Here is a 23,360-nt window from a genome sequence, read left to right as displayed (position 1 = left end):
ACAGAGCATGACAACACCGCTAAGCCTGCAGACATTAGTAGTGATGACACCTGCACAGGGCACGTGTCTTGTCCCTCCAGCAAGCACAGCCCACAGGTCAGACTTCAGTGTTGTTCTGTGTACAGGGCAGGACTTCTTCCTCCTGCAGCCATAGGTTTGTGTGCAGAACATCTTCATAGAAAGCAAAGAAGCTGATGTCACAGGTCATGTGACACTTGGTGAAATATGAGAAAGGGGCCACTGTAAAATAATTGAATCAATTGAAAATCTATTACTTTTGTTTCGATAGAAACATGCAGCCCCCTCCAGCAAAAGCCAGTTTGGGACCAATGCCGAAGCCTGTTTTTTTTTTTGTTTTTTTTAAATCTGACGTGTCACTATCTGGTAATAATTCTGGAACGCTTTTACTGATCCAAGCGATTCTAAGACTGTTTTCTCGTGACACATCATATTTCATGTTAGTGGTGAATTTGAGTTGATATGGTTACCTTTATTTATAAAAAATGTACACAAAATTTGGAAAAATTAGCAAGTTTCTGATTTTTAATACAAATTGTGATTTCTCGTCAAAATAGTTAACATTCCCTATATGTCTATTTTTGCTATTGGCACCATTGTATAAGATGTTAGATGGCTTAGAATTTTGGAATCATTTTTAAAATTTTCAATGAATATTTTAAAAACAATGTTTATACGGACCAATTCAGTTCGGAAGTGCATTTAAGGGGCTTTGCATAATAGAAACCACCCCAAAAATGACCATTTTACAAACTTCCCCTTTACACTCAATTTATTCAAACCTAATTTTACAAACTTGGTTAGCCCTTTAGGTGTTCCACAGGAATTAACGCAAAATAATAATCCATTTTTCCTGTAACACAGCAAGGGTAAACAACAAAACAAACCTCAATATTTATTACCCGGATTCTGCAGTTTACAGAAACATCCTATATGTGGTAGTAAATATTCTCATGGGCACACGGCAGGCCTCAGAAGGAAAGCAGCGCAATATTTTTTTTGGAGGGCAGATTTTACAGGAATGGTTTTCGGGTACCATGTCACATTCAAAGAGACCCTGAGGTACCCCTAGAAAGAAGACCCCAAAAAAAAGTGACCCCATTTTGGAACTAAACCCCTCAAGGAATTGATCAAGGGGTGAACTGAATGCTTTGACCCAACAAAAGCAGTTCATAGAATTTTAGCAACACTTGGCTGTAAAAATAAAAATGTTAATCTCATTTCTAATAAAATGTTGCTTTAACCCCAAATTTTTCATTTTCCCAAGGCATAAAAGGGGAAAATGCACCCCAAAATGTGTTACGCATTTTTTTCTGAATACGGCAACACCCCATATGTGGTCATAAACTGCTGTTTTCGGGGCACTGGAGCGTTTATAAAGGAAGTAGCGGCATAAGTATTTTCTAATATGGAATTAGCTGAAATTGTTTTTAGGGACCACAACATTTTTATTTTTTCTCCAATGTCGCTGTATGAGGGCTTGTTTTTTGCGGGACGAGTTGTAGTTTTTATTGGTATCATTTTGGGGTACATATATCTTTTTGGTCACATTTGATAAAAAAAATTGGTAGGTGAGGTGGGCAAAAACTGCAAGTATATACAGTACAGACCAAAAGTTTGGAGACACCTTCTCATTCAAAGAGTTTTCTTTATTTTCATGACTATGAAAATTGTAGATTCACACTGAAGGCATCAAAACTATGAATTAACACATGTGGAATTATAAACCTAACAAACAAGTGTTAAACAACTGAAAATATGTCATATTCTAGGTTCTTCAAAGTTGCCACCCTTTGCTTTGATTACTGCTTTGCACACTCTTGGCATTCTCTTGATGAGCTTCAAGATGTAGTCCCCTGAAATGGTTTTCACTTCACAGGTGTGCCCTGTCAGGTTTAATAAGTGGGATTTCTTGCCTTATAAATGGGGTTGGGACCATCAGTTGCGTTGAGGAGAAGTCAGGTGGATACACAGCTGATAGTCCTACTGAATAGACTGTTAGCTGCTTTTTTCTTGCCATAATACAAATTCTAAGTAAAGAAAAACGAGTGGCCATCATTACTTTAAGAAATGAAGGTCAGTCAGTCAGCCGAAAAATTGGGAAAACTTTGAAAGTAAGGGCTATTTGACCATGAAGGAGAGTGATGGGGTGCTGCGCCAGATGACCTGGCCTCCACAGTCACCGGACCTGAACCCAATCGAGATGGTTTGGGGTGAGCTGGACCGCAGAGTGAAGGCAAAAGGGCCAATAAGTGCTAAGCATCTCTGGGAACTCCTTCAAGACTGTTGGAAGACCATTTCAAGGGAATACCTCTTGAAGCTCATCAAGAGAATGCCAAGAGTGTGCAAAGCAGTAATCAAAGCAAAAGGTGGCTACTTTGACGAACCTAGAATATGGCATATTTTCAGTTGTTTAACACTTGTTTGTTATGTATATAATTCCACATGTGTTAATTCATAGTTTTGATGCCTTCATAGTCATGAAAATAAAGGAATCTCTTTGAATGAGAAGGTCTGTCCAAACTTTTGGTCTGTACTGTATATATATTTTTTTTTATGGGGTTCCTCATGTGGTATACTGTATTTTTCGCCCGATAAAACACGACCGTATGAATGGGTCCGCATCCAATTTTGCAGAACAGGTGCGGACCCATTAATTTCAATTCCGTTCATTTTATAGTTCTGTTGCACGGCCCCCTTAAAAAAGATAGAGAATGTCCTTTTTTTTTGTCCGGACAAGAATAGACATTTTCTATCATGGTGGCAGCCTTGTGCGGTACCCAAAATTCGGAACGCATACAAACCGGTATCCGTGTTTTGCGGACCACAAAACACTGTCGCGTGAGTGTACCCTAAGATGTACCTAGGTTTTAGGGAAGGAAAATAAGAAGAAAAAGTTTTTCACACTTCCAATGTTAATCAGACCTCAGATCAGACCCTCAGTGTTAAGAAGACCCCGAAATAGATATCAGATCTGACCCCTTTCCCCCAACAAACAACTTACCTTTCCTGCTTCGGACCCCGCTCTGGGGATTCAGCTCCTGCTCTTTCAGTCACGTGCTGTGACCCGATGCCACACAAAGTGAAATCACACGTCCTCCCGTACCAATGACCACTTCCATAATTCAAGCGCTCATTAGTATTTGCCCAATGGGGTTGTGGAAAAGAGCATCTTTATAGGTAAAAAAAAAAAAATACGGTGTATGATTATTTTATTCTGTGGGTTGATACCAAATTATTATTTTTTTTTTTTTTACTCAGGCGCTGTGATTAGAGATGAGCGAATTTCATGTTATGAAATTCGTTCACGCTTTTGTTTTGTGGTAAAAGTAGAATTGAGTTATGGTTTCAGTTAGCACTGACCATAACGCAATTCCATGACTTAATGCCTTTAGAGGCATTCCGTTATTCATTCTGTCATAATAGAAGTGGGACGAATCCGTTTTGCAGCCCATAGACTTCCATTATGACGGAATGAATAACAGAATGCCTCTAAGGCTGGGTTCACACGACACAAGTGACAACTGTGATTTCGTAGTAAAGAGATCACAGAGAGGCACGGAGCATTATCAGTCATGTTAATGCTCTTTCATGGAGCGGATGCCACGCACGGCATCCGCTCGTGTGAACCCAGCCTAAAGGCGTTCCGTCATAGAATTGCGTTATGGTCCGTGGTAACGGAATCCATAACGCAATTCTGCTTTTACCACCAAAGCGTGAATGAATTTTAAAATCTGAAATTCGCTCATCTCTAGTTGTGATACATTAAAGTGTCAAAGCCCTGGTTAACAGTTTAAGCGTAATTGTACGCATGATTGAGTCCAAATGCTGGAAGGGGCTAATGTCCACAATCCAGTCAAAGTACTTTATGGTGTGTTGATGACCCATTTTAGAAAAAGTCCTGGTTGTTTTACTTTTTTTTGTTTATTCTTTTTCAAAACACTTAATTTGCTGCTTGTGTTTTTTTTTTTTTTTATTTAAATTTAATACAGGGAATGACAATTCGGCCACTAGTGGAACTTTTAGCTGTGAAAAAGAAGCAAGAGACCAAGCGTTCAATAAATGAAGAGATCCATACTCAGGTGAATGAAGTATCCTAGTGGTACAGAGTTGATTTTATTAATGAGAAGGCTAATTTCTGTGCATTTTGTCCGGTGCCTCTTAGATTGTAATTCATTCTTGGATCTTGTAGGAAAACACATGCTTTTCATGTACCTTTAAAGGGGGTTTTCTGACATTACTATGGTTTACTTGCTTACCTCATATACATCTTCCCTGTGCTTTTTCTTCTTAATTTGAACTCTTCTGACCCGTTCTCACCATGTAAACAAATCACTTTGGATTATTACATCCTGTATGTAGCACTTCCTGTTGCTGTATCCAACCAAACCCATAAAGACTTCTCCTTTCTCTGTCACAGCTCCAGCATCTCCCCTAACACCCAGCTAGTTTATAGCTCCTCCCACCAGCTAGTTATATAGACACTCGCCTATCACTACCCCTAACACCCAGCTAGTTTATAGCTCCTCCCACCTATCTAGTTACATGGACACTCGCCTATCACTACCCCTAACACCCAGCTAGTTTATAGCTCCTCCCACCAGCTAGTTATATAGACACTCCCCTATCACTGCCCCTAACACCCAGCTAGTTTATAGCTCCTCTCACCATCTAGTTACATGGACACTTCCCTATCACTGCCCCTAACAAGCTACTTTATAGCTCCTCCCACCCATCTAGTTATATAGACACTCCCCTATCATTGCCCTTGTTACTGCTTAGGACTAATAAAGGTAAATGAAATACATTATAAAATGTACAGCCACTTTCATAAATGATTATTTTAAAGCATGTTGACGCAAAGTGGAAAATCTTTAACTCCCTTTCACAAATGGGAATCTAATTATGTCCGAAGTGTGGTGATCTAGCCACAATAGGACGCAATTTATACCATCATTCTATAGCAGCAAGTGTTGACTGTAATATTCAGCCAATATCCCACTGCAATGGCTAAAATTAGTAGTAACGCCAATAATAAAAGAATTGCTGCTTCTAGTTTGAGACCAAAAAAAGAGATATTTAATAAAGTTTACAGAAATATTTTACTAGAACAAATACCGTATTTTTCGCTTTATAAGACGCACCTAGGTTTTTGCGGAGGAAAAATAAGAAAATTTGAACCAAAAGGTGTGCTTTTGGTGGGTTTTGAACTAATGGGGATCTGTGGATGACTAACTGTTAGGGGGATCTGTGGATGACGAACTGTTAGGGGGATCTGTGGATGACTAACTGTTAGGGGGATCTGTGGATGACGAACTGTTAGGGGGATCTGTGGATGACTAACTGTTAGGGGGATCTGTGGATGACGAACTGTTAGGGGGATCTGTGGATGACGAACTGTTAGGGGGATCTGTGGATGACGAACTGTTAGGGGGATCTGTGGATGACGAACTGTTAGGGGGATCTGTGGATGACGAACTGTTAGGGGGATCTGTGGATGACACTGTAAGGGTCCATTCACACGTCCGTATGTGTTTTGCGGATCCACAAAACACGGACACAGGCAATGTACGTTCCTTGTTTTGCAGACCGCACATCGCCGGCACTCAAATAGAAAATGGGCATTTTCTATAGGACATGTTCTATTTTTTTTGCGGAATGGAAGTGCAGATCCGGAAGTGTGGATGCGGACAACACATTCCGGCCCCATTGAAAATGAATGGGTACGCACCTGGTCCGCAAAATTGTGGAACGGATGCGGAGGTGTGAATGGACCCTTATGGGGGGGGGATATGTGGATGACACATACCATATATAGCATCTTATGCTGGTCCCCTCTGTGTCATAGAAACATAGAATGTGTCGGCAGATAAGAACCATTTGGCCCATCTAGTCTGCCCAATATACTGAATACTATGGATAGCCCCCGGCCCTATCTTATATGAAGGATGGCCTTATGCCTATCCCATGCATACTTAAACTCCTTCACTGTATTTGCAGCTGCCACTTCTGCAGGAAGGCTATTCCATGCATCCACTACTCTCTCAGTAAAGTAATACTTCCTTACTTTTAAACCTATTTATACATATCTCATGAATCTCATGTCCCTGTGTAAATAGTGACCTCCCCCATTACACCGGGCCCCGCTCACAGCAGCCTTCATATGTAAAGATTAGTCATGTAATCGTCAACAAGTGGCTCTGCTTTGTTAAAGTACTGTAATGGTCTGTAGTAGTACTCACTATAAAGCTAGCAGGCAGGCCGGCAGGATCATAGCACTGTCAGTCACTCTCCTGCTCCGCCAGGTTTATTTTTGAAGTGGGAGGAGCATGACTGAGTGACGTTACGCTGCCGGCCTGCCTGCTAGCTTTATAGTGAGTACTACTACAGACCATTACAGTACTTTAACAAAGCAGAGCCACTTGTTGAGGGTTAGGCTACTTTCACACTTGCGTTTGGTGCGGATCCGTCTTGTATCTGCACAGACAGATCCGCACCAATAATGCAAACGCTGGTATCCGTTCATAACAGATCCGTTTGCATTATTCATTTCAAAAAAAGTCTTAAGTCAAAATGGATCAGTCTTCACTTACATTGAAAGTCAATGGGGGATGGATCCGTTTTCAATTGCACCATATTGTGTCAGTTAAAAAACGGATCGATACCCATTGACTTAGGCTACTTTCACACTGGCGTTTTGAATTCAGTTTGTGAGATCTGTTCCAGGGATGCATTCGGAATGGATAAGATACCAGACGGATCCACACCTAACGCAGGTGTGAAAGTAGCCTTACATTGTAAGTCAAGATCGATCCGTTTGGCTCTGCATAGTCAGACGGTCACCAAAACCCTGCAAGCTGTGTTTTAGTGACCGTCTAAAAAACGCAACAGAGACCAAACGCAGCCACATTGATGCATTCTGAACGGATCCTTATCCATTCAGAATGCATTGGGGCTAAACTGATCCGTTTTGGGACGCTTGTAAGAGCCCTGAAACGTATCTCACAAGTGGACCCAGAAACGGCAGTGTGAAAGTAGCCTTACTTGAGTAATCTTTACATATGAAGACCCGGTGTAATGGAGTGCAGTGACTGCATCGGGCCCTGCCGTGAGTGAAACAGCAGCTGCCGGCCTCCAGCTCCTCCTCCCACCTCGCGCGATAGAGCTCTGATACATCGCAGGCCACGCTGTGCAGCATTGCGGACAGCGATGTATCAGTGTCTGCAATGTAAAACGTGCGACCTTCTCTTTATAAGGGTATTTTCACACTTGCGGCAGGGACGGATCCGACAGGCTGTTCACCATGTCGGATCCGTCCTGCGGCTGTTTCGCCGTGCCCCCGGGCCGCCGCTCCGTCCCCATTGACTATAATGGGGATGGGGGCGGAGCTCCGGCGCAGCACGGCGGTGCACGGCTTAAGGCCGCCGGACTAAAATTACTGCATGTCAGGTTTTTTAGTCCGGCGGCTTTCTCCGTGCACCGCCGTGCTGCGCCGGAGCTCCGCCCCCATCCCCATTATAGTCAATGGGGACGGAGCGGGGGCACGGCGAACAGCCACAGGACGGATCCGACATGCTAAACAGCATGTCGGATCCGTCCTGCCGCAAGTGTGAAACTAGCCTAAGACGCACTGCCATTCCCCCCGTCTTATAAAGCGAAAAATATGGTACATGTGGTACAGCCGCAACTGTAATGAACCAGTTAAAAGGTAACCTATTGCACATGGTGTGGAAGAAAAGGAAAACAATGGTGGAATTGCCATTTTTTTCTTTTCCCCCATTACCCTGTAACAAAAAAATTATATGTACCCCAAATTGGTGCAAAAAAGACTCCAACTTGTCCCTCCATATGGCTACATTGGCAGAAGAATAAAAAGAAACTAGGTCTTGGAATGGTGCAACACAAAATTATTTTTTTTTTAGAAAAAATACTAAAACATAAAAGATTTATTGTGATATGTAGAGATTTTCCCATCAGGACATATCCACATAGGACATCCCATTTACCAATACATTTATAGAACCCCAAATAAAAGCTGCAATTTGTCCGGAAAAAGCCATCTTGCAGCTTTGTTATAGCTCTTTGAATGTGTCCATGTTGCATCTCTAAGGAACACCGTAGCAGTACCAGTCATTCATCCCCATACAGAGGAGATGATTGCTGCATGTAATTGCAGCTCTACTGTTGCTCAGCGATTGGGAACAAACTGTATCTGACCATTGTCCCGTGCACATCTGTTGTGGCCTACATTCTCTTCATTCTTGGGACCGGTGGGGATCCCTTGACAGAGCTGGACATCTTGACTGGCACCTGCACTGCTGCTCCGAGTAGCGGTGCAAATGCAGAGGCTCTGCTACTGAAGCAGCGGTTGTGCATGCACTGCTACTCTTCCAAGTAGTATATGCATGACCACTCGATGCTTCAGAAGTGGAAGCAGAGCCTCTGCACTTCTGCCTCTACTCAGAGCAACAGCGCAGGATTGTTGGGGCTGGCCAAGATGTCCAGCACTGTCAATCAAGCAGCAGTGTAGAACTTTGGCTGAGATGAATCGATTCGCTTATCTGTAATCTAGACAGAATTTTGTGTTAATGACAGGGGAAGCATCAGCCTGGGTACTGCAGCTCGAACCAATATAACAGACTATTTAAATTCTGCTGGATACAAACCCCACAACTTCATCCAAAATTACATAGGGAGTGACTTGGTAGTACAGGACAAATATTCCATTAGCCTTTATTAACATGTGTTGATGGTCTCTATTAGGGATCGACCGATATTGATTTTATAGGGCCGATACCGATAATTTGTGAACTTTCAGGCCGATAGCCGATAATTTATACCGATATTCTGGGAATTTTCATTTTTGAGAGAAAAAAAAATTCCTACACAAATCTGCTGAAAATTATTATGTTTATTGTTAATGTGTATTTTTTTTTTATTAATCTTTTTCATTTATACTTAATATTTTTGTGTTTTTTTTTTTTACTAACTTTTAGCCCCCTTAGGGACTAGAACCCTTGTCCTATTCACCCTGATAGATCTCTATCAGGGTGAATAGGAGCTCACACTGTCCCTGCTGCTCTGTGCATAGTGCACACAGCAGCATGGAGCTTACCATGGCAGCCAGGGCTTCAATAGCGTCCTGGCTGCCATGGTAACCGATCGGAGCCCCAGGATTACACAGCTGGGGCTCTGATCGGAGGAGCAGGGGAGAGGGGATCCTGTGGCCACTGCCACCAATGAGTAATACTGGGTGGGGGGCGCACTGCGCCACCAATGTTTTTACTATTGGCCGGGATGGGGGTGGGGGGCGCACTGCGCCACCAATGATTAATACTGGGGGGCTTGGGGGGGGGGGGGGCGCACTGCGCCACCAATGAAGATAAGTCTCTCAATCATATACAGGAGGCGGGAGCTGGCTGCAGAATCACATAGCCGGCTCACGACCTCTATGAGCGGTAGCTGCGATCCGCGGCACCTGAGGAGTTAACTACCGCGTACCGCAGCTACCACTGATAGAGGTCGGGAGCCGACTATGTGATTCTGCAGCCAGCTCCCGCCTCCTGTATATGAATGAATGAAAGGCTTATCTTCATTGGTGGCGCAGCGGCCACAGCCCCTCCCCTTCTCTTATGTTCTCTCCTCTCATTGGCGGCAGCAGCAGCACAGGGGGAGGAGACACTGCTTCCTTCTCCCCTGTGCTGCGGAGGGAACACAGAGAGCGCTGAGAGCAGCGCGTTCTGTGTTCCCAATATGTTATCGGTATATCGGCAAAATAGATGCCGATACCAATAACGTTCAAAATCCTCAATATCGGCCGATAATATCGGTAAAACCGATAATCGGTCGATCCCTAGTCTCTATTATTATATTGGTGCATGGTCGTATTGAACCATATAACTTTTGAAACTAGTAATTATTTGCCGTGGAGCCATCTGTACACCATGACATTCAATTGTCTTTTATTAACCACCTCCGGACCGCCTAACGCAGGATCGCGTTCCGGAGGTGGCAGCCCTGCGCACAGTCACGCATATATGCGTCATCTCGCGAGACGGAACGGAAGGTAAGAGAGTGGATCTCCAGCCTGCCAGCGGCGATCGTTCGCTGGCAGGCTGGAGATGTGTTTTTTTTAACCCCTAACAGGTATATTAGACGCTGTTTTGATAACAGCGTCTAATATACCTGCTACCTGGTCCTCTGGTGGTCCCCTTTGTTTGGATCGACCACCAGAGGACACAGGTAGCTCAGTAAAGTCCCACCAAGCACCACTACACCCCCCCCCCCCCCCGTCACTTATTAACCCCTTATTAGCCCCTGATCACCCCATATAGACTCCCTGATCACCCCCCTGTCATTGATTACCCCCCTGTCATTGATCAACCCCCTGTAAAGCTCCATAAGACGTCCGCATGATTTTTACGGATCCACTGATAGATGGATCGGATCCGCAAAACGCATCCGGACGTCTGAATGAAGCCTTACAGGGGCATGATCAATGACTGTGGTTATCACCCCATATAGACTCCCTGATCACCCCCCTGTCATTGTTCACCCCCCTGTAAAGCTCCATTCAGATGTCCGCATGATTTTTACGGATGCACTGATAGATGGATCGGATCCGCAAAACGCATCCGGACGTCTGAATGAAGCCTTACAGGGGCATGATCAATGACTGTGGTTATCACCCCATATAGACTCCCTGATCACCCCCCTGTCATTGATTACACCCCTGTCATTGATCAACCCCCTGTAAAGCTCCATTCAGATGTCCGCATGATTTTTACGGATCCACTGATAGATGGATCGGATCCGCAAAACGCATCCGGACGTCTGAATGAAGCCTTACAGGGGCATGATCAATGACTGTGGTTATCACCCCATATAGACTCCCTGATCACCCCCCTGTCATTGATTACCCCCCTGTAAAGCTCCATTCAGATGTCCGCATGATTTTTACGGATGCACTGATAGATGGATCGGATCCGCAAAACGCATCCGGACGTCTGAATGAAGCCTTACAGGGGCGTGATCAATGACTGTGGTTATCACCCCATATAGACTCCCTGATCACCCCCCTGTCATTGATTACACCCCTGTCATTGATCAACCCCCTGTAAAGCTCCATTCAGATGTCCGCATGATTTTTACGGATCCACTGATAGATGGATCGGATCTGCAAAACACATACAGGCGTCTCCCTGGAGCCTTCCAGGGGGGGTGATCAATGACTGTGGTGATCACCCCATATAGACTCCCTGATCACCCCCCCTGTCATTGATCACCCCCCCCCTGTCATTGATCACCCCCCCCCTGTCATTGATCACCCCCCTGTAAGGCTCCATTCAGACATTTTTTTTGGCCCAAGTTAGCGGAATTATTTTTTTTTTTCTTACAAAGTCTCATATTCCACTAACTTGTGTCAAAAAATAAAATCTCACATGAACTCACCATACCCTTCACGGAATCCAAATGCGTAAATTTTTTTAGACATTTATATTCCTGACTTCTTCTCACGCTTTAGGGCCCCTAGAATGCCAGGGCAGTATAAATACCCCACATGTGACCCCATTTCGGAAAGAAGACACCCCCAGGTATTCCGTGAGGGGCATATTGAGTCCATGAAAGATTGAAATTTTTGTCATTTTACATATACCCATGCTGGGTGAGAGAAATATCTTGGCAAAAGACAACTTTTCCCATTTTTTTTATACAAAGTTGGCATTTGACCGAGATATTTATCTCACCCAGCATGGGTATATGTAAAAAGACACCCCAAAACACATTCCTCAACTTCTCCTGAATACAGAGATACCAGATGTGTGACACTTTTTTTGCAGCCTAGGTGGGCAAAGGGGCCCATATTCCAAAGAGCACCTTTCGGATTTCACAGGTCATTTTTTACAGAATTTGATTTCAAACTCCTTACCACACATTTGGGCCCCTAGAATGCCAGGGCAGTATAACTACCCCACAAGTGACCCCATTTTGGAAAGAAGAGACCCCAAGGTATTCGCTGATGGGCATAGTTAGTTCATGGAAGTTTTTATTTTTTGTCACAAGTTAGTGGAATATGAGACTTTGTATGAAAAAAAAAAAAAAAAAAAAAATCATCATTTTCCGCTAACTTGTGACAAAAAATAAAAAGTTCTATGAACTCACTATGCCCATCAGCGAATACCTTAGGGTGTGTACTTTCCGAAATGGGGTCATTTGTGGGGTGTTTGTACTGTCTGGCCATTGTAGAACCTCAGGAAACATGACAGGTGCTCAGAAAGTCAGAGCTGCTTCAAAAAGCGGAAATTCACATTTTTGTACCATAGTTTGTAAACGCTATAACTTTTACCCAAAGCATTTTTTTTTTTACCCAAACATTTTTTTTTTTATCAAAGACATGTAGAACAATAAATTTAGAGCAAAATTTATATATGTAGTTTTTTTTGCAAAATTTTACAACTGAAAGTGAAAAATGTCATTTTTTTGCAAAAAAATCGTTAAATTTCAATTAATAACAAAAAAAGTAAAAATGTCAGCAGCAATGAAATACCACCAAATGAAAGCTCTATTAGTGAGAAGAAAAGGAGGTAAAATTCATTTGGGTGGTAAGTTGCATGACCGAGCAATAAACGGTGAAAGTAGTGTAGGTCAGAAGTGTAAAAAGTGGCCTGGTCTTTCAGGGTGTTTAAGCACTGGGGGCTGAGGTGGTTAAACATGCTTGAGTGTGAACACATGTATGGTATTGAGAAAAAAATCTTGATACTAGATTAGTATTTTTTTTTTTTAGTTTCTTGATCATCTTCTGACTGGAATTGAAGACATTTGTGGTCACTATGGCCATCATCACTGGAAGGACAAGTAAGTCACATTGTCGCTGTTCACTGTTAAAGGAAATCTTTACCGAGGTTTATGCTGCCATGTCCAATGGCGGTATAAAATGGTGATACGGGCCCTGATTCCAGCGCCTTTTTCTAGCTATATTTTTCATAAAATCCCAGTTTATCTCATGCACCAGAGCTGTTTGGAGTCCTCACAGTGCTGTACCTGCACTGTGGTTTTTAGTATTCATGAGCTGCCTATTCCCCTAGGTCAGTGGTCGGCAAACCGCGGCTCGCGAGCCACAAGCGGCTCTTTAGCCCCTTGAATGCGGCTCTTACAGGTGACCTGTGTGGCGGCGCTGCTAAGTTTTCTAATTACACTACTATCGCTACGCTATGCGCAGCTACGCATGGAGTCCTGGGCGGCGCGCGGTCTGGACTCATATGGAAAGGAGGGGGCCCCCCGCCGGTGGCCGCTCTGAGCCCTGCTCTGCCTGCCTCTTTAAGAGACTCGACAAGCAGTGGCTGTGAGTGAGCGTGCCGCGTCTGTCTGACGTTGCCACAGCTCCGCCCCCAGAGCACAGAGGAAGAACCAGCCACAGCCGCCCACAGACTCTGCCAGGGAAGGCCCGCCACCCACACACAGAAGACTCTTCTGAGACTGTGACAGGAGGCAGCCAAGTTCCAACAGTTACTGGTAGGTAGGTTGGTGAATTATAACAACTTAGTTACTGGATCCCATTCCCACCATCTCACCCGTCCCAGTAGTGCCAGCCAGTATACTGTAACTAGCCCCCCTGGTTCTGTTTGAACTGGAGAAATGTGCATGGGGGGGGCGAATGACTCAGTCATGAGAGAGATGTGTCAGAACCAGGGCGGCCCCATGGCACATTTCCCCAGCAGTGCCAGCACATGCACAGACATCTCTCTCATGACTGAGTCATTCGAACCCCCTTCCCCCAATAAACATTTCTCCAGTCCAAACAGAACCAGGGCGGCTCCATGGCACATTTGTCCAGCAGTGCCAGCACATGCACAGGCATCTCAGATTCATGAGAGAGATGTCTGTGCATGTGCTGGCACTTCTGGAGAAATGGGGCCGCGGCCGCCCTGGTTCTGTTTGGACTGGACTGGAGAAATGTGCATTGGGGGGGGGGGGGGGGGGGGGAAATACTGTCAGCAGCAATATAAGAACCCAAGAGCAATATGCGAGGACGTGTCTTGGGTTCTTCCTTCATGATCCATGAAAAACAAGGGGGTGTGGGTAGGGGATGAGTATGACAGATCTTACATTTAGTAAATACCAAGTATTCGATAATGGGGAATGTTCCTTCTTGATGTAGACAATGTCCTAAGAGGGTACATGAAGGTGTCAGTATTTAAAGTTTCTAAACGTAGCCTAAGCTTCCCAAGTATTCTGGAATTGAGCTACTATTTTGAGCCAATTCCTCCAACCAATAAACCCGGTCAACTTTGGATATCCATTCCGCCACAGTTGGAGGACACGTGGAGTGCCAGGTTTTAGAGATACTGCTGATAAACCTGGTGCCTGGCCAGCGTCAGTCCATTAGAAGAAAACATCCTACATTTCTTACAGTTGTCTATTTTATGTGAATAATCAGTATGTAAGTGCAGTATTTAAAGGTGTATTGACCTAACAAAATCTATCTTTTGCTGCAGATTGAACCGCTTCAATAAAACTTATGTGAAGAAGTGCCTTATTGCAGGGGAGAGATCTACAGAGCCACAGCTCATTGCCTTTTATCATAAAATGGAGATGAAGCAGGCAATAGAATTAGTGGAGAGTGGTGGCATTGGAAGGATCCCGTCTGCTGTATCTACCGTATCCATACAGTAAGTGATGTCAGGCGGTCATAATTCAATTAAGAATTAATTATGGTCATAATGCAATTAAGAATTATTAACCTCCTGCCGTCTCGCTAACGCCGAAAGGAGTCATTGCTGCTGCGCTGCCAGTTCACACTAACGCCGATTGGCGTCATCTCGCATGAGCCGAGATTTCCTGTGAGCGCGCGTTCACAGGATCGCGTAGTGCACAAGTTCATCTACAGCCTGCCGGCCGCGATCATTGGCTGGCAGGCTGTGGATTTTTGAAACTACCAATCAAAGAGGCATGTCAGACGCTATTTTGAAAATAGTCTGATATAACTGCTACCTGCTCCTCTGGTGGTCCCTTTTTCTTGGATCGACCACCAGAGGACACAGACAGCTCTGTAAGTAGCACCAAATCACACTACACATTAGACATTACCCTGTCATTTATTAACCCCTTTATTTAGCACCTGATCACCCATATTAGACTCCCTGATCACCCCCTTGTCCACCCCCCTGTCATTGATCACCCCCCTGTAAGGGTCCCTCATCCCTGCCAGGTAGTTAGCTACTTGCTAGGTAGTTTAGCGCCCAGCCACCGCAGTCACTGATTAGTCGCTGATTAGCGTCATCGCTGTCGCTAATCAGCTATAGTACTATATAGTATCTGTAAGTGATCAAGACTGATCGCATTCAGATCTATATCAGTACATTAGGGTCACTTAGGCTCTACAAAACGCAGTGTTCTCCCGATCAGGCCTGATCTTGTGCGCACACTTGCGTTCAGTCCGCCCCACCGCAGTGACAGAATTTTTTTTTTCTGATCACTGCAAAAACACTGTAAAATCGCTGCGCCGCTATAAAGATCACTTTTGAGCTTTTTGGATCTTTATTAGCGATCGCAGGTTTACTTCGCAAGCACTCCTTTTTACTAGGTAGGTTTGCTCTTTTTCCCCGGGTAGTCTCAGGGGAATACCCCCTAAATTTAGTGAACCCAAAATGTCAAACAAGGGGTATTCCGCTGAAGAGGCCTACAGGATTCTGGCCGTGATGGATGAAAGCGATGGGGATGCCTCATCCGCTGAATCCAGTGGTTCAGAATATGAACCTGTAGACAGCAGTGGCACTCTAACCGCTAGCGAAGATGACGAGGTAGAGGTCCCTGCTACGGTCAGGCGTACCCGATCCCATATCAGAGTTCTGCATACCCCGCATGATGATCCTCATTTGCAGCAGAGTGGTGCTAGCGCTGATCTTGTTTATGGTGCGGCATACACCAGCAGTGCAGCACATCCTGGACCTTCTACCAGCACTGCCGTATTCCCTGGTGAAGTGGCGAGCACCAGAAGGGCAGTTCCAGCTGGTACGGTGGCACGTGCAATAACTCCCCCATCGCAGCCACCGCGTTCACAGGCCCGTAGAACCCTTAGTCTCCCAGAGGTGCTGGCAAATCCTAATTGGCAATCCCCTGCTTCCGCCGCACCCGTATTGCCCCCTTTCACCGCCCAGTCTGGAGTTCGCGTGGAGACGGCTCATTTAGGATTGGCCCTTCAGTTTTTTGAGCTGTTCTTCACTGCGGATCTCTATGACCTAGTTGTGGCAGAAACCAACCGCTACGCCACACAGTTTATTACCGCCAATCCGGAAAGCTTCTATGCCCAGCCTTTCCGGTGGAAACCAGTCACAGTTTCCGAGTTAAAATTTTTTTTGGGCCTTATCCTCAGCATGGGTCTAACTAAAAAATATGTATTGCGGTCATATTGGTCTAAAGACCCAATACATTACATGCCCATGTTCTCTGCTGCAATGTCTAGGGCACGTTTTGAGGTCATCATGTGCTTTATGCATTTCGCTGACAATAACACCTGTCATCCAAGAGGCCACCCTGCTTATGACCGGCTCCACAAAATTCGGCCCCTCATAGACCATTTGTCATCCAGATTTGCAGATGCGTATACCCCTAATCAAAACATCTGCATAGACGAGTCCCTTGGCATAAAACAGTACATCCCCAGCAAGCGCGCCCGGTATGGGGTCAAACTGTAAAAGCTCTGTGAAAGGGCCACAGGCTATACATATCGTTTTAGGGTCTATGAGGGAAAACACTCAAAACTGGAGCCGGTCGGATGTCCTGACTACCTGGGGAGCAGTGGCAAGATTGTCTGGGACTTGGTGTCACCCTTACTCCACAAGGGGTACCACTTATACGTGGACAATTTTTACTCAAGCGTGGCCCTCTTTCGGCACTTACATCTAGTCGGAATTCAATGCTGTGGCACCGCGCGACCTAGTCGCCGGGGCTTCCCCCAACGGCTCGTTAGTACCCGACTTGCACGGGGGGAGAGGGCTGCCTTGTGTGACCAAGAACTGCTCGCGGTGAAATGGAGGGACAAGAGGGACGTTTACCTTCTGTCCACCATTCTCGCAGACACGACTGTACAAATTGAAAGGGCAACTGGAGTCATTGTGAAACCCCTCTCTGTCCACGACTATAACCTTCACATGGGAGGGGTGGACTTCAATGACCAGATGTTGGCTCCCTATTTAGTTTCCCGACGCACCAGACGCTGGTATAAGAAGGTGTCTGTTTTTTTTATTCAATTGGCTGCATATAATAGTTTTGTTCTCTACAGTAAGGCTGGGAGAACAGGATCCTTCCTAAAATTCCAGGAAGAGATCATTTCGGAAATCCTGTATCCAGGAGGGTCCGTGCCCCAAGGCCCTGATGTAGTGAGCCGGCTACATGGCAGAAACTTCCCGTCTGTCTATCCTGGTACCCCAACTCAACGTTCCCCAAGAAAAAGATGTAGTGTCTGTAGCAGGGGTGGAATAAGGCGTGACACCACCTTTATTTTGTCCTGACTGTCCTGACCAGCCTGCCCTATGCATAGGGGAGTGTTTCTGCAAGTTCCACACTAGGTACACTATTAGCATAGGGATTGCGTCACACAGGACAGGCACACAGGGGTCTTAGGGCCCTTTCACACAGAGCTGCCGCAAACCTCTCCTTTCACCTGGGACAAAGTGCATCTCTTTTGCAATTTGCGCTTTGCACATTGTCCCATGGGGAAGGAGAGGCTTGTCCTATAAAGGTAAAAAAACAAAAGCAAAAAAAAATCACCGGTGAGCAAAAAAGTTATTGTTCTGTTTCAAAAGTTTATAAAAGTTAATGTTCTCTAAAGTTAATGTTAATAAATTTATTGCGTTGCAGCCTTTTTCTTTTTTTTTTTTTTTTTTACCTTCTAGGTGGACCAAGCGATCAAGCAGCTGCAGCACTGATGTGCATTCTGACAGAAGCATTGCGCTGCTGTCAGATTACACAAAAGTCGGTGTATGCGGCGCTGCAAGACGGGATTTCTCCTCTGCAGTAAAAGATACGTTTGCCGAGGCATATGAGCTGAGGAGGCGGCGGTGTTCATATGCTTTGGCAAACACTGTATATATAAAAAAATAAAAATAAAAAAATCCCGGCAATGATTTATTCATCCACATCGATTGATGTGAATGGAGAAATCTGGTTTGCATACGAGCTAAGTGGGTATGGATGTTGGGCGGAGCTCCTATGTCCTGGCAGATGCCTTTCCCCTCTTTTTTTTTTTTTGGCAGAGATTTTTTTCATCCACATTGATCGCTGTGAATGAAGAAATCTGTGCCGTTCATTTTTTCTTTCAGCCCAGAGGCTGAACGAAAAAAAAAAAATCTCATTACCTGTATGCTCAATATAAGGAGAATAGCAGAAACTCCTAATGCTGGCCATACATGTAATGACTGCGGAGACCCTCAAATGCCAGGGCAGTACAAACACCCCACAAATGACCCCATTTTGGAAAGACACCCCAAGGTATTCGCTGAGGGGCATATTGAGTCCATGAAAGATTGAAATTTTTGTCCCAAGTTAGCGGAAAGGGAGACTTTGTGAGAAAAAACAAATAAAATCAATTTCCGCTAACTTGTGGCAAAAAAAAATATTTCTATGAACTCGCCATGCCCCTCATTGAATACCTTGGGGTGTCTTCTTTCCAAAATGGGGTCACATGTGGGGTATTTATACTGCCCTGGCATTTTAGGGGCCCTAAAGCGTGCAAAGAAGTCTGGGATCCAAATGTCTAAAAATGCCCTCCTAAAAGGAATGTGGGCCCCTTTGCGCATCTAGGCTGCAAAAAAGTGTCACACATGTGGTATCGCCGTACTCGGGAGAAGTTGGGGAATGTGTTTTGGGGTGTCATTTTACATATACCCATGCTGGGTGAGATAAATATCTTGGTCAAATGCCAACTTTGTATAAAAAAAAAAAGGGAAAAGTTGTCTTTTGCCAAGATATTTCTCTCACCCAGCATGGGTATATGTAAAAAGACACCCCAAAACACATTGCCCTACTTCTTCTGAGTAAGGCGATACCAGATGTGTGACACTTTTTTTGCAGCCTAGGTGGGCAAATGGGCCCACATTCCAAAGAGCACCTTTCGGATTTCACAGGCCATTTTTTACAGATTTTGATTTCAAACTAATTTGCACGCATTTGGGCCCCTAAAATGCCAGGGCAGTATAACTACCCCACAAGTGACCCCATTTTGGAAAGAAGACACCCCAAGGTATTTCATGATGGGCATAGTGAGTTCATGGAAGTTTTTATTTTTTGTCACAAGTTAGCAGAAAATGATGAATTATTTTTTTTTTCCTTACAAACTTGTGACAAAAAATAAAAAATTCTATGAACTCACTATGCCCATCAGCGAATACCTTAGGGTGTCTACTTTCCGAAATGGGGTCATTTGTGGGGTTTTTCTACTGTCTGGGCATTGTAGAACCTCAGGAAACATGACAGGTGCTCAGAAAGTCAGAGCTGCTTCAAAAAACGGAAATTCACATTTTTGTACCATAGTTTGTAAACGCTATAACTTTTACCCAAACCATTTTTTTTCCCCCAAACTTTTTTTTTTTTATCAAAGACATGTAGAACAATAAATTTAGAGAAAAATTTATATATATGTCGTTTTTTAAAAAAAAAAATACAACTGAAAGTGAAAAATTTAATTTTTTGCAAAAATTTTGTTAAATTTCGATTAATAACAAAAAAAGTAAAAATGTCAGCAGCAATGAAATACCACCAAATGAAAGCTCTATTAGTGAGAAGAAAAGGAGGTAAAATTCATTTGGGTGGTAAGTTGCATGACCGAGTGCTGATTTGTAAAAAAAAGGGCCTGGTCACTAGGGGGGTATAAACCTGTGGTCCTTAAGTGGTTAATTATGGTAATAAAATCATGAAAAAAATTAAATTGGTCAAATTCTTGAAATCATGACCTGGTGAGTTGTAGACAACCTAATCGATACAATTCACATCTGAGTCCGACTATTTCCTCAGATAGGAAGTTCTTTTGACGTGAGATGACGTTAATGCTAAAGGTGTAGTTTTCCATTATACAATAATACACATGTATTATAAAAATATGCAGATTATATTGGTTACAATGTTATAAACATAGGTAAATAAACACTGATACGTGCAAATGAATATATTCAGCGTTGATATAAAGCATTACAAGCTTAATACATGTGAGTAAGTAACTTGTCACATTATAACAAAGCTATTATTAGGTTAGGAAACCTCATGATATCAGGATGGGCATGTCTAATCCTAGACATCAATATGGAATGCTAAATACATTCTGCCCCCTTCTAACCAACTACACATCACATGACTTCAAGAATGGGCAAATCCATTCAAGGATATAACTTAGAAGAGATAACTGTATCCTTCCGCCCCATCCTGGACTATTTTCACACATATGACCTTGGTAAGACTATTAAAGGGAACCTGTCACCGGGCTTTTGGGTATAGAGCTGAGGACATGGGCTGCTAGATCGCCGCTAGCACATCCGCAATACCCAGTCCCCATAGCTCTCTGTGCTTTTATTGTGTAAAAAAAACGATTTTACAGATATGTAAAGTAATCTTAGAGGAGTCCTGTCTCCTCCATGCTTGAGAGATGAGTCCAGCGTTCTCTGACTCTGAGCCCAGCCACGCCCACTGTAAAGGAGCCCAGAATCGCCCCGCATCCTCCGAATCTCCTTCTTGCTCCCTGACGTCACAAAGCTAGAGCGCTGTAATCTCGCGATGCGCGAGCTATCGCATGTGCAGTTCGTTCCCTGAGGCTGATGCCAGTACAGGAAAGGAACACTATGCCGACACTGCACATGCACTAGCTCGTGCATCGCGAGATTACAGCGCTCTAGCTTTGTGGTGTCGAGCAAGGAGGAGATTTGGAGGATGCGGGGCGATGCTGGGCTTCTTCACAGTGGCCGTAGCTGGGCTCCAGTGTATGTGTGTGTATCTATATATAAAATAGTTTTTTTCCCCGGCGCCTCCACAACAGCATTCTCAGGAGGGTGTCCCAGCCTCCAGGACAGGAAACAACGAGGAAGCACAGGATTTAAGGAGCCTCCTCCCCTTACCAGTCGTTGTTTCCTGTCCTCGGACGTGCGTGGAAGCCACGCCTGGGATTGTCCAGGAATTTAGATACCGCACCAGCCTGGTCTTTCCCTGTGGTTCAGGAGGGCTGGTGCAGGGATTGGGGGCTCCAGGGACGCATTGCCTCCCTTCCTCGATCCTGCGGAGTAAGCCCTAATCTCAGGCATCCCCGGGCTTGCGAGTCCGCCGGAACTCGCAAGCCCTAATCTCAGGCATCCCCGGGCTTGCGAGTCCGCCGGAACTCGCGCGGGATCAGGCGTTGTGACGTCACCGGACGAGATCTCCTTGGGCAAGAGATTCTCGCGGGAAGACGGCTCCTGCGCGCGGCGGGAAATTTAAAAGGAAGCTCACATCCATCACCGCCGCCGATCTGCAGAGATGCCTTCCAGCGACAGAGAATCGTCAAAGCGCTCCGGTGATCCCGCTGTTTCGGCCCTAAGCCTGGTAAGCCTCCTCCCAGGGGGAGTTATCCCTATGCTTTTATATGTTTCCACATAGAGATATAGGGTTAAGGGGTCCTGACCTCTCCTCCCCCTTCACGCTGGGTGTCTGTAATGTTACTATACTGACCCCTCACCACCCTTACTCTGGGTCCCTCCTTTGTCCTATACAAAGTTTGTTTTATTCCCTTAGGACAGTGAGTCCAGAAAACTTAAACCCAAAGGGGATTCGGGGCGCAAAAAGTGTGGTGGTTGCCATAAAGGCTTGGTGTCGGATCCAAAAAAGACCCTTTGCCCCAGATGTATTGAAAGTGTCATCTCAGAAGAATCCCCTTCCTTTGTGGAGTCCATGCGAACCCTTATTAGAGAAGAAATTAAGGCTGCGGCTGATTCCAGACAATTGGTGCCCTCCCCTGGGCCTTCCCGTTCCCTAAATCTGGAAATATCAGACCAAGTGGATCTAGATGAAGGGGAGTTACTGGATGATCAGGTCTCCTTATCCTCTGAGGAGGCTGCAGGGAGGCCTCTGTGCTTTACCGAAGAGACACAATCCCTACTGAAAGATATCAAATCTACCCTAAATTTGGAGGATGTGAAAGAGACTCAGTCCCTTCACGATCAGATTTTTCAGGGGTTGGGGGAAAAAAAGAAGAGATCCTTCCCGATCCACAATAATATTAAAGCCCTTATTTCTAGGGAATGGAGGGATCCTGATAATAGGTGGACTGTATCAGCCGCCTTCAAGCGCAAATACCCCTTTTCAGAGTCTGACTCTGATTTGTGGGACAAAACTCCCAAAATAGATGCCCCGGTGGCCCGTATTTCAAAGAAATCCTCGCTGCCCTTTGAGGATATGGGTCTCCTGAAAGATCCGATGGACAAAAAATGTGAAAATCTATTAAGGAAATCCTGGGAGACAAATACTGCAATGTTGCGCCCCAGCATAGCGTCCACTTGTACGGCCAGAACCCTCTGTGTGGCTAGATCAGCTAGAGAGCAATCTGTCAGGGGGTACGTCCAGAGAGGAAATCTTAAACTCCCTTCCCACCTTAAAGAGAGCATCTAATTTTCTAGCGGATGCCTCGGCCGACTTGGTTAAACTCTCTGCAAGAAGCAGTGCTTTAGCCAATGCGACCCGTAGGGCGGTATGGCTCCGTTTGTGGACGGGGGACGCAGGATCTAATAACCGCCTATGCTCCATCCCATGTGAGGGAGATAGGTTATTTGGCTCCGCTCTTGACGATATTCTGGAGAAGGCCTCCAACAGAAAAAAAGGGTTCCCATCTGATAATCGGTACTATCAACAGAGGCGTTCCTTTCAAAATCAAAAAAGGTCTAGAGCGGATCAAAGTAAAAGGGATGGATCAAAAAGATGGCAACCTTCTAGAGGTAGAGGAAGGGGATACCTTTTTAAGCCAGAGGCCTCTAACCCGCCCTACCCAGTGACATGCTGATCCAGGTAGGGGGCAGACTAAAACAATTCTCCTCCGCCTGGCAAAAAATGTATGCCTCCCCTTGGGTCACTCGTACCATAAGAGAAGGCCTAAAGCTAGAATTTGTTTCCCCACCCCCAAAACATTTTTTTGTCAACCAAATACAGCAGCCCGACAAACAGGCGTCCTTAGGGTCAGAGATAACTAAGTTACTCCTCAAAGGAGTCCTCATCCCTGTACCAGAAGAACAACACGGCGAAGGATTCTATTCCCCTATATTTTTGATTAAAAAAACAAACGGCTCCTTTCGCCTAATAATAAATTTAAAGTCCTTAAACAAATCCATCATTTA

At 44.8% G+C, this 23,360-nt stretch overlaps 1 protein-coding gene across 1 annotated transcript in view; it reads left to right on the top strand.

Annotated features, from left to right (window-relative positions):
- Positions 1-23,360, top strand: part of SLC9A1 (solute carrier family 9 member A1) — a 123,730-nt gene that overhangs the window by 88,701 nt on the left and 11,669 nt on the right. The window contains exons 6-8 of the mRNA XM_040424263.1: positions 4,011-4,100; positions 12,803-12,873; positions 14,514-14,687. Coding sequence (XP_040280197.1) covers positions 4,011-4,100; positions 12,803-12,873; positions 14,514-14,687 — 335 coding nt within the window. The remainder of the gene's footprint in view (positions 1-4,010; positions 4,101-12,802; positions 12,874-14,513; positions 14,688-23,360) is intronic.

Source organism: Bufo bufo, chromosome 3 (assembly GCF_905171765.1).
Source record: "Bufo bufo chromosome 3, aBufBuf1.1, whole genome shotgun sequence".
Taxonomy (NCBI): Eukaryota; Metazoa; Chordata; class Amphibia; order Anura; family Bufonidae; genus Bufo; species Bufo bufo.
This window is presented reverse-complemented; position numbering and strand designations above follow the sequence as displayed.